The following is a 22,428-nucleotide window of genomic DNA, read 5'->3' as shown; positions in this document are numbered from 1 at the left end:
AGCTGGTTCATTTGCCGGAGACGCCACCTTTGTTGACACTTCCAGAAGCACATTTCAGTGTCAGAGTGGGAGCTCACTGCAAAGATCCACAAGAGCAAAACATTCTATATAAATATTTTTATTTGTACAAGTCACGTGACCATCAATCAAACCTCAAGCCCCTCCTAAAAAGGTCAGAGTTCAGACGCGGATGAGGAAGTTGAGACCAAGAGAGGCTGGAATGTGCAGCGTCTCCAAGCTAAGGGCGGAGGGTGCGTACGGGAAGAGGACGGGAAACATCTGCTTGGTGTCCAGCAGGAGCTGCGGCGGGTCATTGCGTTCCTGAAGGCGGTTCTGGACAAAAGGGAACAAAAAGCAGCGCGTGGTTACCGCCAGCCATCAACATGCTAGCAACACAGGAACAACAGGAAGTGTCTGACTTGGATGTTCCTGATGAAAGACACAGTGACGCGCTCTTCAAACTCGTTGAGGGGCGTGTACAGGTTGAGAATCTTAACGATCTGCAGCACAAACAACACAACGTGAGCAGGGCGTCTGACGGCGTCTGGCAGGTGTGGTCGGGGGGGGCAGACGGTGACACCTGCTGGGAGTTGAGGGCGGAGCAGAGCGAGCAGATGGCATCGGCGTCCTGCGACGTCTTCTTCTTGACCTGCAGCAGCTGGGCTGCCTGGATAATGGGCTCCAGCGTGGCGGCGGCCTGGCTCTGGTACAGGTTGTTGGCTCGGAGCCACTCCTCCATCTGGCTGGTGTTGTACCTGCACACAGGCGCCATTCAGGAAGTGGTGCCCTGACACACACAGGAAGTGCACGGTACCTGAGCTGCATGCCGGTGCTCCAGGAGCACACGTCCTTGCGGAGCAGCAGGTTGTTGAGCGTGATGGCGTTGACGCAATGGAAGAGCTGCCGGACCACCTGGCCCACGATCTCAGGGTCCAGGCCGTGGTCCCGCATGACGCCGTGAAACTGGCCCAGCTGACGGATCAGCGCCTTCAGCGTGTAGCCGCCGGGCCCGTCGCCGTCGTTATCCATGCTGGACGAGCGGTTTCGGTAGCCCATGGGCTTTACGCCCGCCAGGCTGGGGATGCTCTCGCTCTCCAACATGGCCGACACTGTGAGGCAAACGTGTACGTGTTAGCGCTAGCTAGCATGTGGCATGGTGAGGTAGCCCGCTTCCACGCGCTCACCGATCATGGGCTGGATGACGGCCTCGCCCACACGGACCAGCTGCTGGTAGATCTGGATGGACAGGTCACTCAGAACCTGGCGGTACTCGGTCAGGTCGAAGTTCTTCAGGCAGTGTTCGTTCTGCTTGGCCGTGTTGTGGATCATGAACGCCTGGACACACGCGTACACAAAGCTTTACAGCGGCTCGCGGCGCAAGATGGCGGCTTTGCTCACCTCGTCGCCGCTGTACTGCTTGAGGCAGTGGAGGAGGCGGCTGGTGTTGGCGAGCCAGAAGGAGGTTGTGTCGAAGTCGTCGTTCCTCTGCCGAAAACCATGTGAGACGGTCAGTGCTGCGTGGCGGCCGCTACGGGGTGCGTGCGGCACTCACCTTGAGCGCGCGTTTAATGGCGTTGATGCTGGCGGTCAGCAGAGACTCCACTTTGTGGTCGTCGTTGATGTAGTCGGCGTGGCGGACGCACATGAATAGGACGTATGCCGGCAAGCACGGGACCGTCCCCGACACGTCATCTGGCCTCATGTCTGGACAGGGGAAGGAGGCAGGAGGGGGCGGGGCTGGAGTGAGACATCACAGCAGACGCGCAGTGCGATGCTCACCTGTGATGAGCGTCTTGATGAGCAGGGCCTCGTCGTCCTTGCAGTACTCCAACATGCCCTCAAAGTCCTTCTCCTTGCGCTGCAGCGTCACCTGGCGGCCCAACTCCGCTTTGGCGTGGCCGCTGCGAGAGACTGACGACATCGTCGTCGTGAGGATGGCGTGAAGGAGCGCTTGCTTTTGTGACCTCCTACCTTCCAGCTCCTGGACCTTCTTCATGTAGATCCTCAGCTGCTTCTTGAGCTTGCGCTCGTTTTTTTCCAGTTTCTCCACCAGCTCCTTCAGGTCCTGTGGGCGGGGCCACATGGGGTCACGCCGTCAGCAGCTTTACGACATGATGATGCCGCGGCGGCACGCTGCTCACCAGGTTGTCATCGGTGAGTCGGGTGATCTCCAGCTGCACGCTGTACTCCAGCAGGGCCTCGGGCGACAAGGACGTGGTGTAGTTGAGCATCTCCTGCTTCTTCTCGATGTCGTCCTTCAGCAGCTCGATCTGCGTGTGCAACGCCTCCAGCTCGTCGCCATGCTGGCGGGTCTGCGACTGAAGCTCCGCCTCCAGCATCCTGGCAGGACATAAAGGCCAAGCACAACTTCACTGATGGGAGAAGACCACCTCTGCTGGTGGACGTCTCCACACGATGAACATCACAGTACTGATCTCCTCTGCCGCACAGCAGGGAAAGCGGGAGGAGGAGGAGGACAGGGAGGAGGAGGAGCAAGAGGAGGAGAAGAAGCAGGAGGAGGAGAATAGGGAGGAACAGGAGGAGGAAGACAAGAAGGAGAACAGGGAGGAGGAGGAGGAAGACAAGAAGGAGTGAAAAGGGAACCTGGCCACTTGTTTGAGAGCCTGGTGAGCCAGAAGGAGTTCTCCTTCTTCATTGAGAGAACACCATTGGAGCGCTGAACAGGAACAGGAAGTGCAGTCAGAGAAAGAGGAAGTGAGCGGGTTGCAAGGAGCGCTGCAAAGAACAAAGCTGAGGTGTTAGCTGGCACTGCAGAGCGGGTGGAACTTAGGGGACAGGAACCTACTTGTGGGACTCGCTGAGGTCCTGATACGTTTTGAGTTCCTCGTCTTGGTCCACCGGTGAGCTGCTGCCGTCGCGGTCCTCCTACCGAGAAAAAGATGGCGGTGTCAAGGCAGAGGTATGTGTTGGATGACAAAGTGCGACTGACCAGCCGGTGGTTCTTCTCCCGCTGCTCCACAGCGCTGACAATCTGGGTCTTGAGAATGAGAACTTCCTCCTTGCGGGCGTCCAGCTCCTCGGTGGCGGACCGGAGCTGACTCAGCAGCAGGTTGTACCCACCTTGATTCTCCTCCGGCGAGTTGCGATCTGCAATGCTGCGGCGCAACTCGTTCAGATCGTTCTTCAGCTTCTTGTTCTCCGACTCCAACTCTTGTCGCTGTGGTTGAAACGGGCACACCATCGGGTCACTGCTCCGCCGGTCACAAGTTCATGTCGGCCATCTTGTGCTCGTACCTTCAGGTTGTTGTACGCCAAATCTGCCGCTTGTTGCTCAGCGGCGGGACTCCTGACATCTGACCCCTGCGACAAGCACGTGGTGTTAGACACATGCTAACAGACGCATGCTAATTTGCTAATTGTTGAACAGAATACGCATGCCAACATGCTGAACAGATACACGCTAACTTGCTAATTGTTGAACAGAAGATGCATGTTAACATGCTAATTGTTGAACAGAATATGCATGCCAACATGCTGAACAGATACACGCTAACTTGCTAATTGTTGAACAGAAGATGCATGTTAACATGCTAATTGTTGAACAGAAGACGCATGCCAACACGCTAACATGCTGAACAGATACACGCTAACATGCTAATTGTTGAACAGAAGACGCATGCTAACATGCTGAACAGATACACGCTAACATGCTAATTGTTGAACAGAAGACGCATGATAACATGCTGAACAGATACACGCTAACTTGCTAATTGTTGAACAGAAGATGCATGCTAACATGCTAATTGTTGAACAGAAGACGCATGCCAACATGCTAACATGCTGTACAGATACACGCTAACATGCTAATTGTTGCACAGAAGACGCATGCTAACATGCTGAACAGATACACGCTAACATGCTAATTGTTGAACAGAAGACGCATGCTAACATGCTGAACAGATACACGCTAACATTCTAATTGTTGAACAGAAGACGCATGCTAACATGCCGAACAGATGCACGCTAACATGCTAATATGCCGAACGGGTCGGCACACTAACACGCTTACATAACTTGCATACGTCCTAAGCAGAGAGATGCTAGCATGTTAACCTGATAAACAGACCCCTGCTAGCATGCTAAACAGACAGATGCTATCAGAGCGTGACGCCACCTGCTGTCTGGCGAGCTCTTCCATCTTGTCTACGTTGGCTTGCAGTCGCTTTCGCTCGCTCTCCAGCTCTCGAACCCGCTTCTGCAGCTTGACGAAGACGCTGATGTCCATGGCCGCCTTGTGCACGCCCATTTCCTGCAGGACAACACGCGTCAGTGCCGCCGGGCTCGCCTCTTGGACTCAGGCGTCACTCACCTCCACCAGCTGGATGGCATCCTCGCTGTCTCCCACCTCCGACGTGGAGATGGACGTGTAGTTGGAGTCGGATTCCTGGCTGCTCTGGTTGGATGGGTTCCGGTGGTGGCCCGGCTGGAACTGCAAGGTCATATGACACGCGGTACCCGGTGAGGTAGGCCCATGTGGTATCCTATGGCTCTACGACGTGCAGCTTCTACTGCCAACATGGCCGCAGGAGCAAGTTGGACTAGCACCTGACCTTGGGCAAAGAAACTTCCTCCTTCAGGTTTTCATATCTCTGCTCCAGTCTGGAATATTCCTTCAGAAGATTCTGGTAGCGACGCCGCTCCGCATCCATCTCTGCTCGCAGCAACGCACTTCCTGCATCCTCTGAAATGTTTGCACACGTATCAGGACCAGCAGGAAGTACACTTTTCGTATTAGGAATGACTGTGAAGTCCAAGAAAAAATCTGGAAGATGATAAATGATGATGAAGGACGATGATGATGATAAACCCTACCAAGCATGTAAGCAGTGTCCAGTGAACACACAAATGAGTCCTGTCCCTTTAAGAAAGTTCTCCTCATCTCTACCATTCTCACCTCTACATCACAGGCAAGACCAAAGAGCTGACCTCAAGGATGGAGACCTGCACAAGACTTTCCCCTGTTGGGGATTCATACCTTACCTACCCACCTAGCTACCTTACCTACCCACCTAGCTGCCTACCCACGTTACCTACCTTACCAACCTACCTTCAACCTAACCTATGCAACCTACATACCTACCTTCCCTGCTGTACCTGCCCCTACTATACTTTAAGCTTGTTCTTGTAAAATGGTGTTATCTATATCTAGTATATGCATATCTAGTATATATACTCTATGTACTATATCTATTATCTGTCTTGTATATCTACTATATCTAGTATATCTATTATACTTAGTACGTATATCTACTCTATCTACTAAATCTACTACATCTACCCTAATATATCTAGTACATCTATTATATCTAGTACATCTACTATATCTAGTACATCTACTATATCTACCCTATTATATCTTGTATATCTAGTATATCGACCCTATTATATCTACTATATCTAGTATATCTAGTACATCTACTATATCTACACTATTATATCTAGTACATCTACTATATCTACCCTATTATATCTAGCACATCTACTATATCTAGTATATTTAGTACATGTTAGGCAGGGATGGCCTCCAGGAGCATCAACAAGACGTTTCGTGTTGAAGATAAAATAGCAACTGTTTGTCCTTTTGGATGTCATACAATTGTTACCGTTGATAAGGCCATTACATGCTAACCATGCTAACAAGCAGCAAGCAGCCCGTCACGGTTGGGGGGTGGGGGTTGGGGGTAGGGGGGTTGGCATGGCTCACCTGCGGCGCGGGACGACTGCTGTTGAATCTTCAGGTTCAGTTCTTCCTTTTCACTCTTCAGCAGCGAGTTCTCCTCCTCCAGTTCGGCCACCCTCTGACAAAGAAAACCAACGGAGTACAACCTGTGAAGTTAGGTATAAACTCCGCCTCCTCAACAGGAAACAGGAAGTGTCCTGTGGAGCGTGTTTTAGCAGACGTTACATCCCAAACAGCGAGCTCACCTGGGTCAGACCCAGTTTCTGGGTGAGGTGGTCCTCCTCCAGCCTGCTCCTCTGGGCCTTGGCCTCCACCAGCTCCGCCCGCAGCCTCTCCAGCTCCGCCTGCAGCACGCTCAGCTGAGTGGCGTCGCCCTGCTGGCTGCGGGCCTGCTGCAGCTGCTTCTGGAGGCGGCTCAGCTCAGAGCCCAGAGTGGTGTTGGCCTGCAGCAGCTGCTCGTTCTGAGCGCGGTACTCTTTACCCTGAGACAGAAGAGGTGGCGGCCATGACGGTCCGCGACAATCGGAGTAGTGATGGGAGTGGTGCTACCGTACCTGGTCGTCCATCTTCCTCTGCAGTTGCACGATCTTGTTCTCCATGCCCGCGTCCAGCTTTTTCAGACGCTCGGCCGAGCCCGCGTCCATCTTCAGCGCCTTGAAGAGGCGTTGTGCACGAACGCGCCTGAAGGCGCACTGCAACACGACGGCGGCGAGGCGCATGCGTTTGAACCTGGCCCTCTGCAACCAGCCACGTACGTTCCTCTGGATGATCATGGCTTTGTGGTGTAGCACAAACTGTGGGGGGAGGGAGGCGCACATGACGTCAACATTCCTCCTGAAATTGACAACGTTTGGCCTGCGATGTCGTCCTCGTCCTCCCACAGGAGACACATTGTGCTTTGTCTAATCGCCCGGCAACTAAAGTAGTCCCTCCCATATGCCTTATTTACAAATGGAAGACTTTGGTGGTTAGAGCAGAGAAGACCCGCATATGACTTCCCCTAGTAACAGCCCTACAGTCACATGACCACATCACAGGCAGGATGCTGGTGGGTCACACGGGATCACGGCGGATGCTTGCTCTGTGGTCTGTGCACGTGTGTGCGCATCACCTCCTGGTAAATCCGGCGAGTGAACAACCCTCGGGCGTATGCCTGGATGACGACGGTGGCCTGGCGCACCGTGATGAAGGCGCGGCGCTCCCTGGCCATGCGATAATTCTTCTGACAGATGATGGCGGCGCGTGTCAGTCGCAAATATTCAGCGTACCTGCGAAGATTGGAAATATTTGACAGGGGGCGGAGCAAGGACACACGAGCTGTGACCTCCGCGCCAGTCAGTACGGACCTGCGCGCCAGGTAGCCTCGCCCGTATCGCTGCAACAAGATGACCGACTTGCGGATCTTCTGATATCGGACACGCTGCAGCCATCCGCGCACCGTCTTCTGGATCATAATGCAGGCGGCGCGGAACTTGTCGGCACGCAGCTTCTCCAAGTAGGCCACCTGGCCGGCCCGGAAGAAGATCTTGGTCTTTCCAAACTGGAACATGTCTCCATCCTGACCCACAAAAACATCGTGAGAGGAGGGACACCACAAGGTCCAGCGAGCGAGTCAGGTTGCATCTCACCTTGACCAACGTCTCCAGAAGCTGGCGACACACCAACTTCCTGTCTGCACACAACATGTCCGACTTGCGCATCAGGACACGATACCTGCTGAAGAAGTCGCTGTACGTCCACCTGCACACACACACGACACCTTAGAAACACACCCAGCAGACGCACGGCTGCATGCAGAGTCTTCGTGTCACGTGATGACGTGGGGCCGCAGGTTCACCTGGACGGGTATCCGGCTGCGCTGATGCGGATGGTTTCCAGGACGCCGCACGCTCGCAGCTGCTGCACGGCTCGCCGTGAGTCAAACCTGCACGCACAGGCACACGCCATCCAAACCCTGGTCTCTGCTGCCCGCCAAGATCATGGCTAACGCTATTCCCATATATTCCTGTACATTCCCATACATTCCTACACATTCCCATATAATCCTACACATTCCCATACATTCCTACAGATTCCCCTACATTCCTACACATTCCCATAGATTCCCATACATTCCTACACATTCCCATTTATTCCTACACATTCCCATTTCAGGTAGGAGAGCAAGGAGAAGCAGAAGAGAAAAAGGATAGATAGATAGACTCCCTTTATTGTCATTGCACAAAAAAACAAGGACAAAGAGGAAAAAGTAGAAGGAGGTGATGAAGGAGAGGAAGGAGGAGGTGGAGAGGAAGGAGGAGGAGGTGAAGGAGAGAAACAAGGAGGACAAGGCGAGGAGGAGGATAGGAAGAAGAAAAAGAAGGAGAGGAAGGAGATGGGGGAGAGGAAGGAGAAGAAGGTGAATGAGAGGAAGAACAAGAAGAAGGAAGAGGAGAAGGAGAGGATGAAGACAGAGCAGGAAAAGAAGGGGAGGAAGAAAAAGAAGGAGAGGAATTCCCATATATTACTACACATGCCCATACATTCCTACACATTCCCATATATTCCTACACATTCCGAGACATTCCCATTTCAGGTAGGAGAGCAAGGAGAAGGATAAGAGAAAAAGGAGGAGGACAAAGAGAGGAAAAAGTAGGAGGTGATGAAGGAGAGGAAGGAGAAGGAGAGGAAGAAGAGGGAGAAGTAAAAGGTGAATGAGAGGAAGAGGAGAAGAAGGAGAGGAAGAAGGCAGATAAGGAAGAGAAGAAGAGGAAGAAAAAGAAGGAGAGGAAGGAGTAGAGAGGAAGAATGAGCAGAAGGAGAGGGAGGAGAAGAGTGCACTCACGAGAAGGCCTCCTTGTAGTCGTTGGGTTTGATACAGCGTACGTAGTGAGGCGTGGTGGCGTTCAGCGTCTCCATGAGAAGATGCAAGGAGCTGCGGAACTGGACGGGAAGCATAAATATCTAGGATGTACTATACGTACTGTACACATTCTACTGCATACTGTACACATCCTATTGCATACTGTACACATCCTACTGCATCATGTACACATCGTAATGCTTACTGTACACATCCTACTGCTTACTGTACACATCCTACTGCATCATGTACACATCGTAATGCTTACTGTACACATCCTACTGCATCCTGTACTGGATCCTGCATCCATGTGCTACATTTCTTGGTGCTGCACCCTGAGACTGGATGAGGTACTTGAAGGAAGTGCGGACAGGTTCCCAAAATAGCCCCCAATAAGAGAAACCTTCAACGTGGCCAACTTCATGAATATATCCACCTAGAATATATCCTTTTAGAAAGGCTAAAATGTTAAAGCTACTTAGCATTGAGAGACGTCTCAAGGCCGGATGTTACATCGCCCTTCATTATCAACTCCTATATTTAATAACTCCTTTAAAGTTGGCTTCACAACTAGCAGTACAACACCGGCGTGATTCTAAGCACTCGGCAGTGTGACCAACCACAGCGGAGTGGGCGTGCCTGGAGGCGGGCCGTGGGTGGAACACATAAAAACGAAGCACGAAATCCAAAAGAAATCCAGATGAATAGGTGCAGATTGTGGATGATCTAGAAAGCTCTGTGTGCTGGTTATGGCGTGTAGCTGCTCTATAGGAGTCCACCAGTCAATAGAAATGTCCGGAACATGAGCACTCTGTCTACAGCCAATCAGGATGCAGACAACAATGAGTGATGGGTGCAGACAGAGGGTAGAGAGAGAGAAAGAGAGAGAGACTCAGCGTTCATACACTGTTACAAAACATCCGGACAAAAAGCGAAACAGCGAATCCACGAAAGGTGAAGGGTGACGGAGCGAGGGAAGACTGTATCCATATTCAACTTGACACAAAGACCAAAGGGAAGGAGAGAAGCTCACTTGCAGGCCAACAGTTTTCCTGTGCTCCTTGTTGGGGGCTTTGGGGGCCGACTTGGCCGCACGCACGTGCACTCTGGAAGTTTTCGGAGGGGGGTCGCCGTCCTTGCTGCTGAAGAGGTCGGCAACCAGCTGAACCTGAGGTGGAAGAAGTGGCCATGTTGGTGCAAAGATGTGAGGATGAGGAAACATGTCCACCTAAAAACACTTTTAGGATCCCAAAGACGAAGCCAAATTTCCTTTGCAGGCCAGGAAGTAGCAAATCATCACTATCATCACCATGGAATACTTTCCTGGTGTCGGTTGGGTATGAAACATCTGGTGTCAGGTTTATGACAAAGACAATGAAATGAAGAAAAACAGATGTCTACCAAAGGCATCCAAAACAACCTCACCCCCCCTTACAGTCTGCCTTCTAAGGCGAGAAAGGGAGTTAGTGTGAGCTAGCCAACAATGCACGTCAAGGGAGGAACCTATTTTGATGCTAAAGACGCTCCTCAGACTCCTCAGCTCCGAACCTGGGGAGACCTGGAGAGCCTTCTCCATTGCTGCCCCCACTCTCTGGAATTCTTTTCCCCCCGACCTTCCCACCTTCAAAAAACAGCTGAAAAGCCACCTACTTAAATCTGTTTTTAATGTCTAACTTTGTAAACCTGACTGCTGTGCCCCGCCCATAGCCCCGCCCTTAGCTCTGAATGGATGCTGTATTTTAATGCGTTTTTACTCAACTATATTTTTCTTCACTGAAAAGCATCTTTGAATATTTAGAAACGTGCTATAAAAAAATTATTATTATTAATTATTATTATTATTATGAAAGCCCCAAAAAGTGAACATCAGGTTGCGCTGACCCACCTGACTGGCCTTCAGGATGTTGATCTGCTCGTCGTACACAGTGTCTCGGTTCTTCTCCAGGAAGCCGTCACACTCATATTCCACCTGTCGGTGCCATGCAGGCCATTAACAACACCTCCGACCTCGCGGGTCAGGTGACCGAAGGCCGACTCACCTTGTCGGCAAAGTGGATGATGATGAAGGAGGAGTTGGACATCCGAGGTTTCTGGAAGTGTGCGCTGCTGGCATGCTGCTTATAGAGCTTCTGGGCCCAGTTTTGATCCGTTCCTTTGGGCACCTGAGAGAAGGAAGAGGAAATAAGAACCAATGGCGCTCCTCGGCACCGTCCCACCACCTGACTCACCTTGCACTCCTCATCCAGTAGGTCCAGCACGCCGAGCCGCGCCTCGATCAGGTCGATGCAGGGCTGGTTGTCGTGGAAGTCGATGAGGGTCCAGGGGATCTGCTCCTTCATGTACTCCTCCTGCTCCAACTTGAAGACGTGCTGCACACACACAAGATCAGCTCACCAGGGCTGAGGCGACGTCGAATAAGCCACGCCCTCAAAGACTTACCGAGTTGAACTGCTGCTGCAGTTTCTCGTTGGCGTAGTTGATGCAGAACTGCTCGAAGCTGTTTACTTCAAAGGTCTCGAACCTGTGCAGACATGGAAGGTGAGGTCAGGTGCGTGTCACCCTGCGGGCGGCAGAGCGAGGGCCGCACCCGTAGATGTCCAGGACGCCAATGAAGGAGTGCTGCTTGGAGGACGTGTGCAGCGCCAGGTTGATGTGCCCCACGATCCACTGGAACATGCCGGCGTAGATGTGCTTGGCTAGGGCGTCACGGGCGTTGGTCGCCTGCTTGCTCGACATGTTCTTGACGTACGTCTCCGATGCCGTGACCAGCTTCCTGTGGCACAGCCAGTGCTCCATCTGCTGAGACTCTAGACCCAGAAGCCGGCAGAAATGCTTCAGGTGGACGTCGTCACTCTGAAAGGAGAGCACGCCTTAGAGAAGGAGCTCGGAGCAGAGCTGCAGATGATCGGCTCACTGTGAGCGCACCGAGACGTGGCAGGACTCGCCGTCCCTCTCGGAGCAGATCTCGATGTTGCCCAGGTGCAGGATTGAGGCCAGGACCCTGAAGATGGCGTTCTGGCTGGCATCTTTGATGCCTGTCCACATGCCAAACACTCGTGACTGTGACAGCACGGAGAGGGAATTGGATGTCATCACTCACCCAGCAATCTGAAGGCCTGTCTGGTCTTGTTGAAGTCGTCTGCGTCGCTCACACCCTCGATGAAGATGTTCTCTCCCATGGACGTGTACGTGAAGTCTTCTGCGCTGGCTGAGATGATTGACAGCTGAAATGCTGGCCAGGCGGGAGGAAGCAAGGAAGTGTGCGGACTCACTGAGGCTGAGGTCTTGCAGCTCGGACAAGGCGGAGCAAGCGCACAGCTGGTAGAAGATGTGATAATTCCGCTCGTCTTCAGCCTGCGACGGCAAGAAGGAAGCGCTCAGGCTCGCTGAGGGTCATGTGGTCTCGCTGTGAGGTCACACCCACCTGGAAAACCACACGCGACTTCTCCAGCAGGTACGTGCGCATGTGAGCACCCATGATGTGGTAGTTCCGGCTGAATCCAATCTCGATGTACTTCCCGAAGCGACTGCTGTTGTCGTTTCGTGTGGTTTTGGCGTTCCCGATAGCCTGGAGACAGGGTTGGGGTAGTTACTGCGGAAAAGTACTGTACAGTACATGTATAGTACTGTACATGTACAGTACTACTTTGCCTGCTTTGTTAAGCCCTTTGAGGCTCTTTTGTGATTAAGGACTGTATAAATAAACTTGACTCTATCTTCATAGAGTCAAGGAGGTGCACGCAGGGCCGAAATTGCGTTTTTTTGCAAACAACTCCTCCGCCTGGCCACACCATTTTAGCTAGTTTGATTTATTTTGGTAAAAGTGTAGGACTCTTCGTCCCCTTTCCAAAAATGTCCCTCTTATGGCTGAGAGATGTACGGACTGCCTTCCGGGGCCCCTAGAAGCGACAAAAGCCAAAAAATTCCCCCATGTTAAAGACGCCGTCTCTTGTTTCTGATTTGCAAAACGAGCAGATCTATGCGAAGGCTCAACCCTCGGGTCACTCACGGTCATCTTGTGGTGTCAATATCTCAAATTGTTTGTCAGAAGCTTCGGTACAACATGAGGGATTCTTTTCAGCCTTTTCAGTCTTTTGTGCTCATTCATTGTCAGTATGGCCGCTCCTTGCTGCAGTAGAATGGAGTTTACACCTTTTCCCCTCCTCCTCCCAGCCCCTCCCTTTTAAAACGACAATGTGTGATTACAATGATTCCCTTCCCAGCTGATACCATACAGCTCATGTATTTGGTAGAATTTAAAAGTTTGATTTTTCTAATTAAGCACAGTGACTCCAGGCACCTCAAAGACCGGAGTATCAAAATATCAACATTTTCATAGAATCCATGATACAGCATTAAGCTGTATTATCACCATGTCAGGAATCGATAGTTTGGTATCGACCAGCACGTCACTACCTCTCTGCCCTTTAGTACTCCATGACAAGGCAAGTGCTGCATGCAATTGGAAAACAACACATGACATCATGCGCAGACACCATAGCAGTACCTGACAACTTTCACTACTTGATGCTATGTTGCTAGGTGCTAGCATGCTAACTGTTAGCATGTTAGCATTTTGACTTTTTTATGCATATCTAAATGAAAATACACACATGGCATGATGTATGGACACTATGGTACGTTTAAATGTTTAAAGGCCTATATACACATGGCATGATGGAAGAATGCTTTCTCTGCACTTTTGGTGCTAGCATGCTATCTGTTAGCATGTTAACATTTTAGCTGTATTCCTCACGTCTAAAGGCTAATACAGACATGGCGTGATGAAGGAATATTCATATTGTATTGATGCCTTCGCTAGAGTGCCATCTCGCTTGATGCTAACGTGCTAACAGTTAGCACGTTAGCTTTTTTTTTTTTTCCAGCCCATGCCTTCGGAGCATCATGACTGGACAGGACCGGTCTAACCCTGGACTCACCTCCATGATGGGACTGGAGGCGAGGACTTTCTCCTCCACGTTGCTGTCATTGGCTGAGCCGCCGACAGTGGCGAAGAAGCGCATGGCATACTTTGCAGAAACCGTCTTCCCGGCTCCAGATTCTCCACTTACAATGATGGACTGGTTCCTCTCGTCTCTACAATACCCAAGCAAAAAAAGAAATGTTGAGCACCGACTGCTCTGCCCGCCACCACGGTTTCCAAGGTGACGTGCTCCCACCTCGCCATCTGTTTGTAGGCTTCTTCGGCCACGGCGAAGATGTGCGGGTCCATGTCGCCCATGTTCTGACCGCTGTAGGCATTGATGACCTCCTCCCCGTAGATCTGCAGCTCCTCGTATGGATTGATGGCCACCAGGACGATACCTGCACAGACAACGTCACTGAAAAGTGCACACACGCAAGAACACATGTGAGGTGACGAGGGTCTGCAGGGTGACTGACCGCAGTACGTGTAGATGTGGTTGGACTCCAGAAAACGCACTCGCAGGTTGTGCAGGACGGCGGGTTCATGAAGGTAGCTGAGAGCGGTCAGGTCGTTCTCACCCACTAAAATGTCAGGGTTGCGCAGGAACGGGAGAGGGTTGCCCTTTGGGCCCACAGAATACTCCAGCAGCTGAGAAGGAAGTGGGCTCGGGTCAATGCTAACTCGCTAACAAGACTTTGAACACAGACAACACACAATAAAAACAAAGGCGTTGCTTCAATACCGTGCCATCGTCCTGTCTCAGGTGCAGCACCGGCTCTCCTTGCTGGTAATCTCTGGTGATCTCTGCAGACTTCCACACCTCATCCACATCTGGGATCCACACCCGCGTGAACTGAAACACACCAACCCATGACCCATGACATTGCATGTAGCACCTACCACGGTGTGAAAAGGTGTTTGCCCCTGATTTCCTTTTTTGCATGCTTGTCACCCAAATGTTTCAGATCATCAAATTAATGTAATATAAATGCAAATAGTGTAAATCGTGCAGCAGGACCATGATCCAAAACCCAGCAGCAAGTTCACCAAAGACCCTCCAATGTGGCTGAACGACAACAAAGGCTTGATTGCACTTGTTGCTGCTAAGGGTGGCCCGAGCACTAATTAGCTTTAGACTAATCACTTTCTCACACAGGGACATGGACCTTTGGTTCATTTGCAAATACATCAGGTGTTGATGGAGTGTTGTCATTGGCTGATATTTACATTTCTTTGATGGGAAACATTTCACTGTGACAAACATGTGTAGCATGGGTGTAGCATGGGTACAACAAAAGTGCAGCATAGGTGTAACATAAGTAGCATAGGTGTAGTATAGGTGAATCATAGGTGAAGCAAGGGTGTACCATAGGTGTAGCATGGGTGTAACATATGAATACCATTTGTGTAGCATGGGTGTAACAAATGAATAGCATAGGTGTAGCAGAGGTGTAGCATGGGTGTAGCAAATGAATAGCATAGGTGTACCATACTTGTAGCACAGGTGTAGCACAGGTGTAGCATGGGTGTAACAAATGAATAGCATAGGTGTAGCATGGGTGTAGCATATGAATAACATATGTGTAGCATAGGTGTAGCATGGGTGTAACAAATGAATAGCATAGGTTTAGCATGGGTGTAACAGATGAATAGCATAGGTGTAGCATGGGTGTAACAAATGAATAGCATAGATGTAGCAGAGGTGTAGCATGGGTGTAACAAATGAATAGCATAGATGTAGCAGAGGTGTAGCATGGGTATAGCAAATAAATAGCATAGGTGTGGCATAGTTGTAGCACAGGTGTAGCACAGGTGTAGCATGGGTATAACAAATTAATAGCATAGGTGTAGCATAGTTGTAGCATAGTTGTAGCATAGTTGTAGCATAGGTGTAACACCAGTTAGTCAACGAATTCCACAACAAAATGGAGATGTTTGAGTCATGAATACGTTGTTGAAAAGGTGTGAACTGGGACTCATGAGACTTGTCTCCATGAAACAGTTCACCTCAGCCCTGCTCACGCTGGCTAACTTTAAAAAGTGAAGGCTGCTGCATGTCATGACGTGTGCTGCTAACTTCTACTGAATGTGTATTTCTATCAATGTATTAAACAGTTACTCGTAGGTGCTCACCAAGGACTAAAGTGTCACTGACTCACGGGTACTCAACAAACACTGGAGTTGCACTGACTCACGGGTACTGAACAAACACTGGAGACTCGGGCTCAACTTGTCGCGACTTTCTGAGCATTAGCATTGAGTGAAAACAGTCCCCGATTCACTCCCCTCTTGGCAACTTCAAAGAAGTGGGTGAGTGGACCAGTTTGCCATCAGTCCAACTAAGCATCTGAACAATAGAGGATCTTTGACAAGAAGTAGTTGCCATGCAGGTTTGTGTGAAAGTGAAACACGCCTCCAAAGGAGGAGGAGGACAATAGATGCCGTGTGATATCGTTTTTACACAGGGGGCGCTAGACCAGCAAAGGAACTTCGACCAGGATGAGCTGATGAGCTCATGATGAGCTGGAGCCGACCCCAGCTGCCACATGAAGAACCCACACGGGGTCCATGCAAACATTCTAGAGTCGAGCTAACATGCTAAGCATATGCTAACCAATGACAAGCAAGGTCAACATGTACACACACACCTGTTGCCTGGACACCCTTTAACCCTGGAACACATGAAGTGCAATGGTGATACAAACAGACCACGCCCCCTCACAGGTCAGGTGGCTTCATGTTCCGCCCACAGACCCATCCAAGAGGAAACTGCTGATCCAACACTACACAGCATGTATCACACAACAATAAGACAACCACCCCAGGATAATAAGACAAAGAGAGGGAACCAGACTGTAATCCTCCCAGCAGGAGGTCTTGGCAACAGGAAGCAGATTAGTCAGCAGATTATGAAGAAGATTATTAAGTGGATGTTTTGAGAGAAGGTTTGAGTGGTTCTGAAATGTTCTTCTGAAGTCCAGCTGGCAAACACCAGAAGAAGACGAGCTGGGGTCAGCGGGAGGTCGCTGATGCTCATCAGATGACTCCATGCACTCGCACAAGTTGACCTGGAGGACCTGTGTGGTGTCCCCCACCATCCCGAGCAGAACCTCGCCGAGCCGTCGTTATTTTCCCAAACACGTCAAGTTTCTTCTTTAAACAATATGGCGGCGGCAGGTGAGCAACAGGTAAGCGAAGGAGTCGTCACTCACCGTCGTGTACAGCTCGTTGACGGACATCTTTTCACTCCTCGACGACGAACAAAGTCCAACCCGGAAGTGTGGCCTCTACAGCAGGTGCATGGCGCGGCGGGTCCGCCCCGGTGCTCAACTTGGACGGACCGAAGCGGAACCGGCGGACTTGTTGTCAAACTGTGTCGGCTTGTCGTCACTTCCTGGACGGACGGGGTCCACGCTTGTGTCCGCCCCCTGCCCCAGCCGCCTTCCACACAAACCGCAACACTGGACTTTCCAGTCAGGTGGAGCACGCGCGCTGTGATTGGAGGCGCACTGTGACGTCATCGACCGAGCAGTTTACGGATTCAATCTTTCCCAATGAACTTCTCTGATACTCATACTTAATTATACGTCACCTAAAAGTGGCGTACAATTAAGTTTAAATGTACTTGTAGTATACCAGTAGTATTTTTTTGAAAATGTAAATATATAAATGTATATATATATATATATATATATATATATATATATATATATATATATATATATATATATATATATATATATATATATATATATATATATATATATATGTGTGTGTACTGTAGATACATGTAATTGTAGACATACCGGTGCTTCTAATAAATCAGTTCTAATATTTATTCATGTATCCGTACTGTAGAAACTGAACTTGAAAATGCAACAAAATGGAGAGCATAAGAGCGTATTAAGGAGTCAAACTGATGTTGAGTATGATACATTTGTACATGTTGGTAGGTCCCCCCAGGGGGACCCACCCCACTATTTGAGAAGCACTGAGATATACTATAAGTATAAATATAGGATGTATCTTAAAAAGGTAAACATTCTGTATGTAGTATGAATATGAGTGTAAATACAAATATCAGTATAACTATATGTGTACATAGAAACACCAGTATAAATATGCATATAGTATCTATATAAGCACAAGTATAAATGTAAAAGTGTAATAATTAGAAATCATGTGTGCTGATGCTGACAGGTGTTACATCAGCTAAGACACGCCCTGTGCAGGTATGCGCTCTCGTTGGCCCCGCCCACATCCACCACTGCTTTCAGGAAGGATCTAGTCGATTCCACCCTCGGCCATCTCTGTGTGGAGTTTGCATGTTCTCCCCGTGCATGGGCGGCTTTTCTCCGGGTACTCCGGTTTCCTCCCTCATCCCAAAACATGCTAGGTTAATTGGCCACTCTAAATTGTCCATAGGTATGAATGTGAGTGTGAATGGTTGTTTGTCTATATGATATTTGTTATCATATTATATATTATTATAATTTATTAAGTCATTTTCTACCGCTTATCCTCACGATAGTCGTGGGGGTGCTGGAACCTATCCTAGCTGACTTGGGGCGAGAGGTGGGGTACACCCTGGACTGGTGGCCAGCCAATCACAGGGCACATATAGACAAACAACCATTCACACTCACATTCATACCTAAGCAGGATACCAAAGCAGAGGAATGAAGATTAGCCGCAGCAAGACGGAGTATATGTGTGGGAATGAGAGGGACCAAAGTGGAAGAGTGAGGTTCCAGGGAGAAGAGATACAGAAGGTGGAGAAATTGGAGTACCTGGGGTCAACAGTCCAGAAGAATGGAGATAGTGAAAAGGAGGTGAAGAAGCGTGTACAGTCAGGATGGAACGGGTGGAGAAAAATGTCAGGCGTGATGTGATAGAAGAGTTTCAGCTAAAAGGAAAGGAAAAGTATACAAAACTGTGGTGAGTGCAGCCATGTTGTTTGGTCTAGAGACAGGAAGCAGAACTGGAGGTAGCAGAGATGAGGATGCTGAGGTTCTCATTGGGAGTGACCAGGATGGATAGGATCAGGAAGGACTACATCAGAGGGACATTACATGTTAGAAGCCTTGGAGATAAAGTCCTTTACCAGACTTAGATGGTTGGGACATGTCCAGAGGAGACATAGTGAATATATTGGTAGAAGGATGCTGCCAGGTAGGAGGCATAGAGGAAGACCAAAGAAGGAGGTTTATGGATGTAGTGAAGGAGGACATGAGGGTAGTTGGTGTAGAAGACAGGCTTGGATGGAGGAGATTGGATGGAAAAGCCCAAAGAGAAAGTCATCGTCATCTTATATTGCTGAATTTACATATTGTTGGGTCGTCTTATGTTGTGTGTGTACTACTGTACGTATTTGATATTATATGTTTACAAATAAGTTAAAAAACAGGCCTCAAGTCCTTGTTGTGTTTTATTGAGATTGTAACGATGAAGACAGCAAACGGAATGATCTTGTAAGAAGGGTCGGTATCGCTGCTGGTGGTAGCTTGTGTTAGCTTCATTGGTATCGCTGCTAGCTTAAAGTTAAACCCTAAAGTTTCCATGAAACACTGAAAAAGCGCTAACGTAGCTGCTAGTGGCTAGCTACAATAGCATGTGGGGCTACCAGTAAGCTACACCTGCTGCTAGCGTACTTTCTGACCACAAGGCTTTTCCCAGCTAGCTTCCTGGATGACCCCTTCAAAATAAGATGAGTCAGTGTGCCATGTGGATGTGTTTTGTTGCTCTTCTTAAAGGTCCTGGGCCGCCGGTGACTTGTATCTTCTGAATGGGTGGGAGGTGCCGTCAGTGGGTCGAGCCAGAACCTCCTCTTTCTTCTGTTGCTGCTGCTTCTCCAGCATGAGGACCTGCTGCTTCTGCCTCTCGTCCTCCGCCTCCTGTTCCCTCCTCAGCTGCTGCTGCTGCTCTATCTGCGCCCGCAGGTCCGCCTGGTACGCCACGTACGCCTGCCTCTGCCTGCCGGGGGGGGGGGCACATGCCCGTCAGACCATGTCAAGGTCCCTCATCCCACGTCTGATGACGTACCTCTTTTTCTGCTCCTCATCCGCCCTTTTCATCTCATGGAAGGCTGCGTTCAGCTCTTCTCTCTCCTTGGTTGCTTCTAGACGTTTCTGCATGTTAACGTGTTCTTCACACACACACACACACACACACACAGTTGTTTGGACAAGTGTTGAGGAGCGCAGTGCTGGACTGTGGACTTGGCTGGTACGCTTTGCATTCCAGTTCTTACGTTTGTGTGCGGTCTGCAGCCGGCGGGACTCCATCACCTCCTCCATCAGTCGGTTTCTGGCCTCTTGCTGCAGGAAGTTCTGTCTGTCCCGCCGGTCCCAGGTCTCCCTCAGCTTGTCCTCCATCAGCTGCTCCATCTCCTCCTCATCCTTTTTGCGCTTCATCAGCTGCTCGGCCAAATATTGACGAAACCTGAGCTGCTCGTCTCGCAGCTCGGCCTGAAGACGACACGCGGGCATCACGGACCAGTGGTGGACCAGTAAAGGGGTCAAGGTGCGGAGTTGTCACCTTCTTGTCGGCTGCGTCTTGTTGGTGCTGGTTCTCGTCCTGAAGCGTCTGCTGCAGGATGCTCAGGTCCAGCTGCAGCTCATCCTGCTGCTCCTTGGCCAGGCGCTCCATCTTCAGCCGCAAGCTGTCGTCCAGCATGCGGCGCCTGGCCTGCGCGGCGTCCAAGCTGAGGCGGCGCTCTCGCTCGGCCAGCTGCTGCTGCCGCTGCTGCCGCTGTGCCTGCACGAGTCCACATACACACGCTTCTCCTCAAGATGTGAAATTCCGGGTTGTCTCACCTGACCTCCTCAGTGTCGAGACATCATCAGCACACCTGTTGCCGAGCGTCTTCGTCCCGCTGCAGCTTCATCTGTCGCCGCCTCTCCTCTGCTGCTGTCATCTGCTGCCGCAGGCCGTCCAGCTGCGCCACGTTGCTCTGGTGCTGGCTCTCAACTCTCCGCCGCTCCCTGTCGTCCTTGGCTCGGGCGTCGGCTTCCCACAGCTCCTGGAACATGTCCTCCTCCTGCTGCCGCAGCCGGGCGTGCTCCTGCTGGCTGCGCAGCTGCACGGCACGTTCCTCGCACACTTGTTGCTGCCTGCGCTTGCTCTGGGCCTCACGCAGCTCCTGGCACTGCCCCCTGACCACAAGGAAGCAGACATGAGTCCGAGTTTAGCATAAGACCTGGACTGATTTATGTTCTCCACGTACAACCACCAGAGTTTGGAGGTGGGCAAGGGCAAGATCCGAACCCAAATCTTCTTCTTTTGCATTTGTGTCCAAAGTGCAGCCAATGGGCTCGTTTAAGAAGTATCCTTCAACAAGAAAACTAAAATGATATATGTATATCGTTGGGGCGGCACGGTGGTCCAGTGGTTAGCGCGCAGACCTCACAGCTAGGAGGCCAGGGTTCAATTCCACCCTCGGCCATCTCTGTGTGGAGTTTGCATGTTCTCCCCGTGCATGCGTGGGTTTTCTCCGGGTACTCCGGTTTCCTCCCACATTCCAAAAACATGCTAGGTTAATTGGTGACTCCAAATATGAATGTGAGTGTGAATGGTTGTTTGTCTATATGTGCCCTGTGATTGGCTGGCGACCAGTCCAGGGGTGTACCCCGCCTCTCGCCCAAAGACAGCACCCCTGTGACCCTCGTGAGGAAAAGCGGTAGAAAATGAATGAATGAATGTATATCGTTTTAGTTTTCTTGTTGCTGAAGTCGGGTACAGTCGGGTCTGGAACCAATACACAGCCATAACGAGGGATTACTGTGCACTTCAAGCACTTAATCTTTGCTCTCTACAAGCTCTCCAGCAGTTAGCTACACTTCTTTTACATGTGCATCACCTCTTTTCTGCTCTAGCCATCCCACTTCTGACACCGTTTCTGGGAAGCTTCGTTTGAAACTGCTCAGGTTTGACTTGTGATTCCACAAAGTGATGCAGGAACAATCAAGGGGTTCCACCTGAACTGCTGATCCAGTTTGTCGGCCACCACCTTCTGTCGCTGCACCTCCCGCATATCACGCAGCGTTTGGGCCCGTATCCGCATGTGGGCCTGCCTCTCCAGCGGCGTCTCGTGGTCCCTGCGAGCCTCCTGCACCAGCTGCTCCTCATCAGCCTCCAGAAGAGTTCGGAGCCTGAAGGGGAGATGAGCGAGGATGAGGAGGAGAAAATGAAGAGAAGAACGGCTCAGACCTGCACTGCCGCTCCTGGACGGCCATGTCGTGCTGCGCCATCGTGTCCCTGACGTTCCTCTCAATGGTTCTTTGCACGTAGTGTTTGTCTGCACTGTGCAGCCAAGTGTTCTTCATGTCCAAGGTTTGACGCTCCATGGCAAACTTGTGAGCCCGGTCTCGGATCTCGTCCCGTTTCTGCCTGTGCAGCATGGCCTGCTGTGGGGTCATCATGGCTACCTGGACTTGTGCTGGACCCCGTTTTGGAATTTGGACTGCAATGTCACGAGATGGTCGTCAAAGCATGAGCTGAAACCACAATACAGCATTGAAGGCACCGCGGATGACGTCACGGACTCCAAAACGATCATTCACCCTTTCATGGCGCACGTGGGCTCTAACTTGACACTCACCTGGTTCTGGTGCTGGTGCTGGTCCTGGTCGTCGCCACGTTAGAGGCCAGTTGTGGACGACGACGTTCTGCAACTGCGCGGTGAGTGTTGCCATGGTGACAGTAAACAAAAGGGCGTCAAGGAGAAACCCCAACAAAAACGTTTTGCTTCTTTGCCTCGACGTTAGTGAGTACGAACTGCTTTTGTGACCAAAACCTCATTTGCATACCGGGCTACGTCAGTGTTTAAATACGACCAGCACCTAAGAACTGCTAGAAAGGACCCCAAGCAGGGAAACTCACCCGCAGTGCCAAGGACCAGAGATTTCAAATTCGGAGGCTGCTTGAACTTTTTGCACATGAAACTTGATGAAAGCTGCC

At 50.6% G+C, this 22,428-nt stretch overlaps 2 protein-coding genes across 3 annotated transcripts; both read right to left on the bottom strand.

Annotated features, from left to right (window-relative positions):
• Positions 1-93: 93 nt before the first annotated feature.
• On the bottom strand, positions 94-16,935 carry myo5b (myosin VB). 2 transcript variants are annotated; one of them, XM_058057399.2, is made up of 39 exons: positions 16,683-16,934; positions 14,213-14,323; positions 13,947-14,118; positions 13,724-13,868; positions 13,484-13,640; positions 11,968-12,111; positions 11,816-11,897; positions 11,644-11,751; positions 11,469-11,578; positions 11,131-11,396; positions 10,983-11,064; positions 10,772-10,912; positions 10,583-10,705; positions 10,429-10,512; positions 9,577-9,711; positions 8,526-8,623; positions 7,539-7,625; positions 7,330-7,441; positions 7,048-7,259; positions 6,813-6,969; positions 6,256-6,495; positions 5,947-6,183; positions 5,726-5,819; positions 4,572-4,702; positions 4,331-4,450; positions 4,136-4,270; positions 3,256-3,321; positions 2,951-3,178; positions 2,807-2,886; positions 2,142-2,340; positions 1,972-2,065; positions 1,780-1,911; positions 1,553-1,704; positions 1,399-1,485; positions 1,185-1,335; positions 815-1,109; positions 581-755; positions 420-500; positions 94-333 (listed from the first exon to the last, which is right to left on the bottom strand). In XM_058057399.2, the coding sequence occupies exons 1-39, from the start codon at positions 16,707-16,709 to the stop codon at positions 181-183; spliced, it is 5,403 nt and encodes a 1,800-aa protein (XP_057913382.2). In that variant the 5' UTR covers positions 16,710-16,934; the 3' UTR covers positions 94-180. The 2 variants fall into 2 exon arrangements, with proteins under 2 accessions (XP_057913382.2, XP_057913381.2); XM_058057398.2 differs by having other exon boundaries at positions 1,780-2,065; positions 16,683-16,935.
• A 2,047-nt stretch (positions 16,936-18,982) lies between these two features.
• cfap53 (cilia and flagella associated protein 53) lies at positions 18,983-21,962 on the bottom strand. Its single transcript, XM_078799071.1, has 7 exons — positions 21,679-21,962; positions 21,447-21,620; positions 20,321-20,624; positions 20,008-20,220; positions 19,721-19,937; positions 19,513-19,615; positions 18,983-19,443 (listed from the first exon to the last, which is right to left on the bottom strand). The coding sequence occupies exons 1-7, from the start codon at positions 21,888-21,890 to the stop codon at positions 19,218-19,220; spliced, it is 1,449 nt and encodes a 482-aa protein (XP_078655197.1). The 5' UTR covers positions 21,891-21,962; the 3' UTR covers positions 18,983-19,217.
• Between the last annotated feature and the right edge of the window lie 466 nt (positions 21,963-22,428).

Source organism: Doryrhamphus excisus, linkage group LG19 (genome assembly GCF_037039965.1).
Source record: "Doryrhamphus excisus strain RoL-2023G ecotype Guam linkage group LG19, RoL_Dexc_Guam_v1.1, whole genome shotgun sequence".
Taxonomy (NCBI): Eukaryota; Metazoa; Chordata; class Actinopteri; order Syngnathiformes; family Syngnathidae; genus Doryrhamphus; species Doryrhamphus excisus.
The sequence above is the reverse complement of the archived record's forward strand: the minus strand, read 5'-3'. Positions and strand labels throughout refer to the sequence as shown.

Bases quoted from the DNA above. Each gene is read 5' to 3' on its own strand.
- myo5b (XM_058057398.2), bottom strand. From the start codon at position 16,709: ATGTCCGTCAACGAGCTGTACACGACG. The intron at 6,970-7,047 runs GTCCGTACTGAC...CAATCTTCGCAG, and splicing joins CGAGGCTACCTGGCGCGCAG to GTACGCTGAATATTTGCGAC. The intron at 6,184-6,255 runs GTACGGTAGCAC...CTTCTGTCTCAG, and splicing joins AGAGGAAGATGGACGACCAG to GGTAAAGAGTACCGCGCTCA.
- cfap53 (XM_078799071.1), bottom strand. From the start codon at position 21,890: ATGATGACCCCACAGCAGGCCATGCTGCACAGGCAGAAACGGGACGAG. The intron at 21,621-21,678 runs GTCTGAGCCGTT...TCTCCCCTTCAG, and splicing joins GTCCAGGAGCGGCAGTGCAG to GCTCCGAACTCTTCTGGAGG. The intron at 19,616-19,720 runs GTAAGAACTGGA...GTGTGTGTGAAG, and splicing joins GCTGCAGACCGCACACAAAC to AACACGTTAACATGCAGAAA.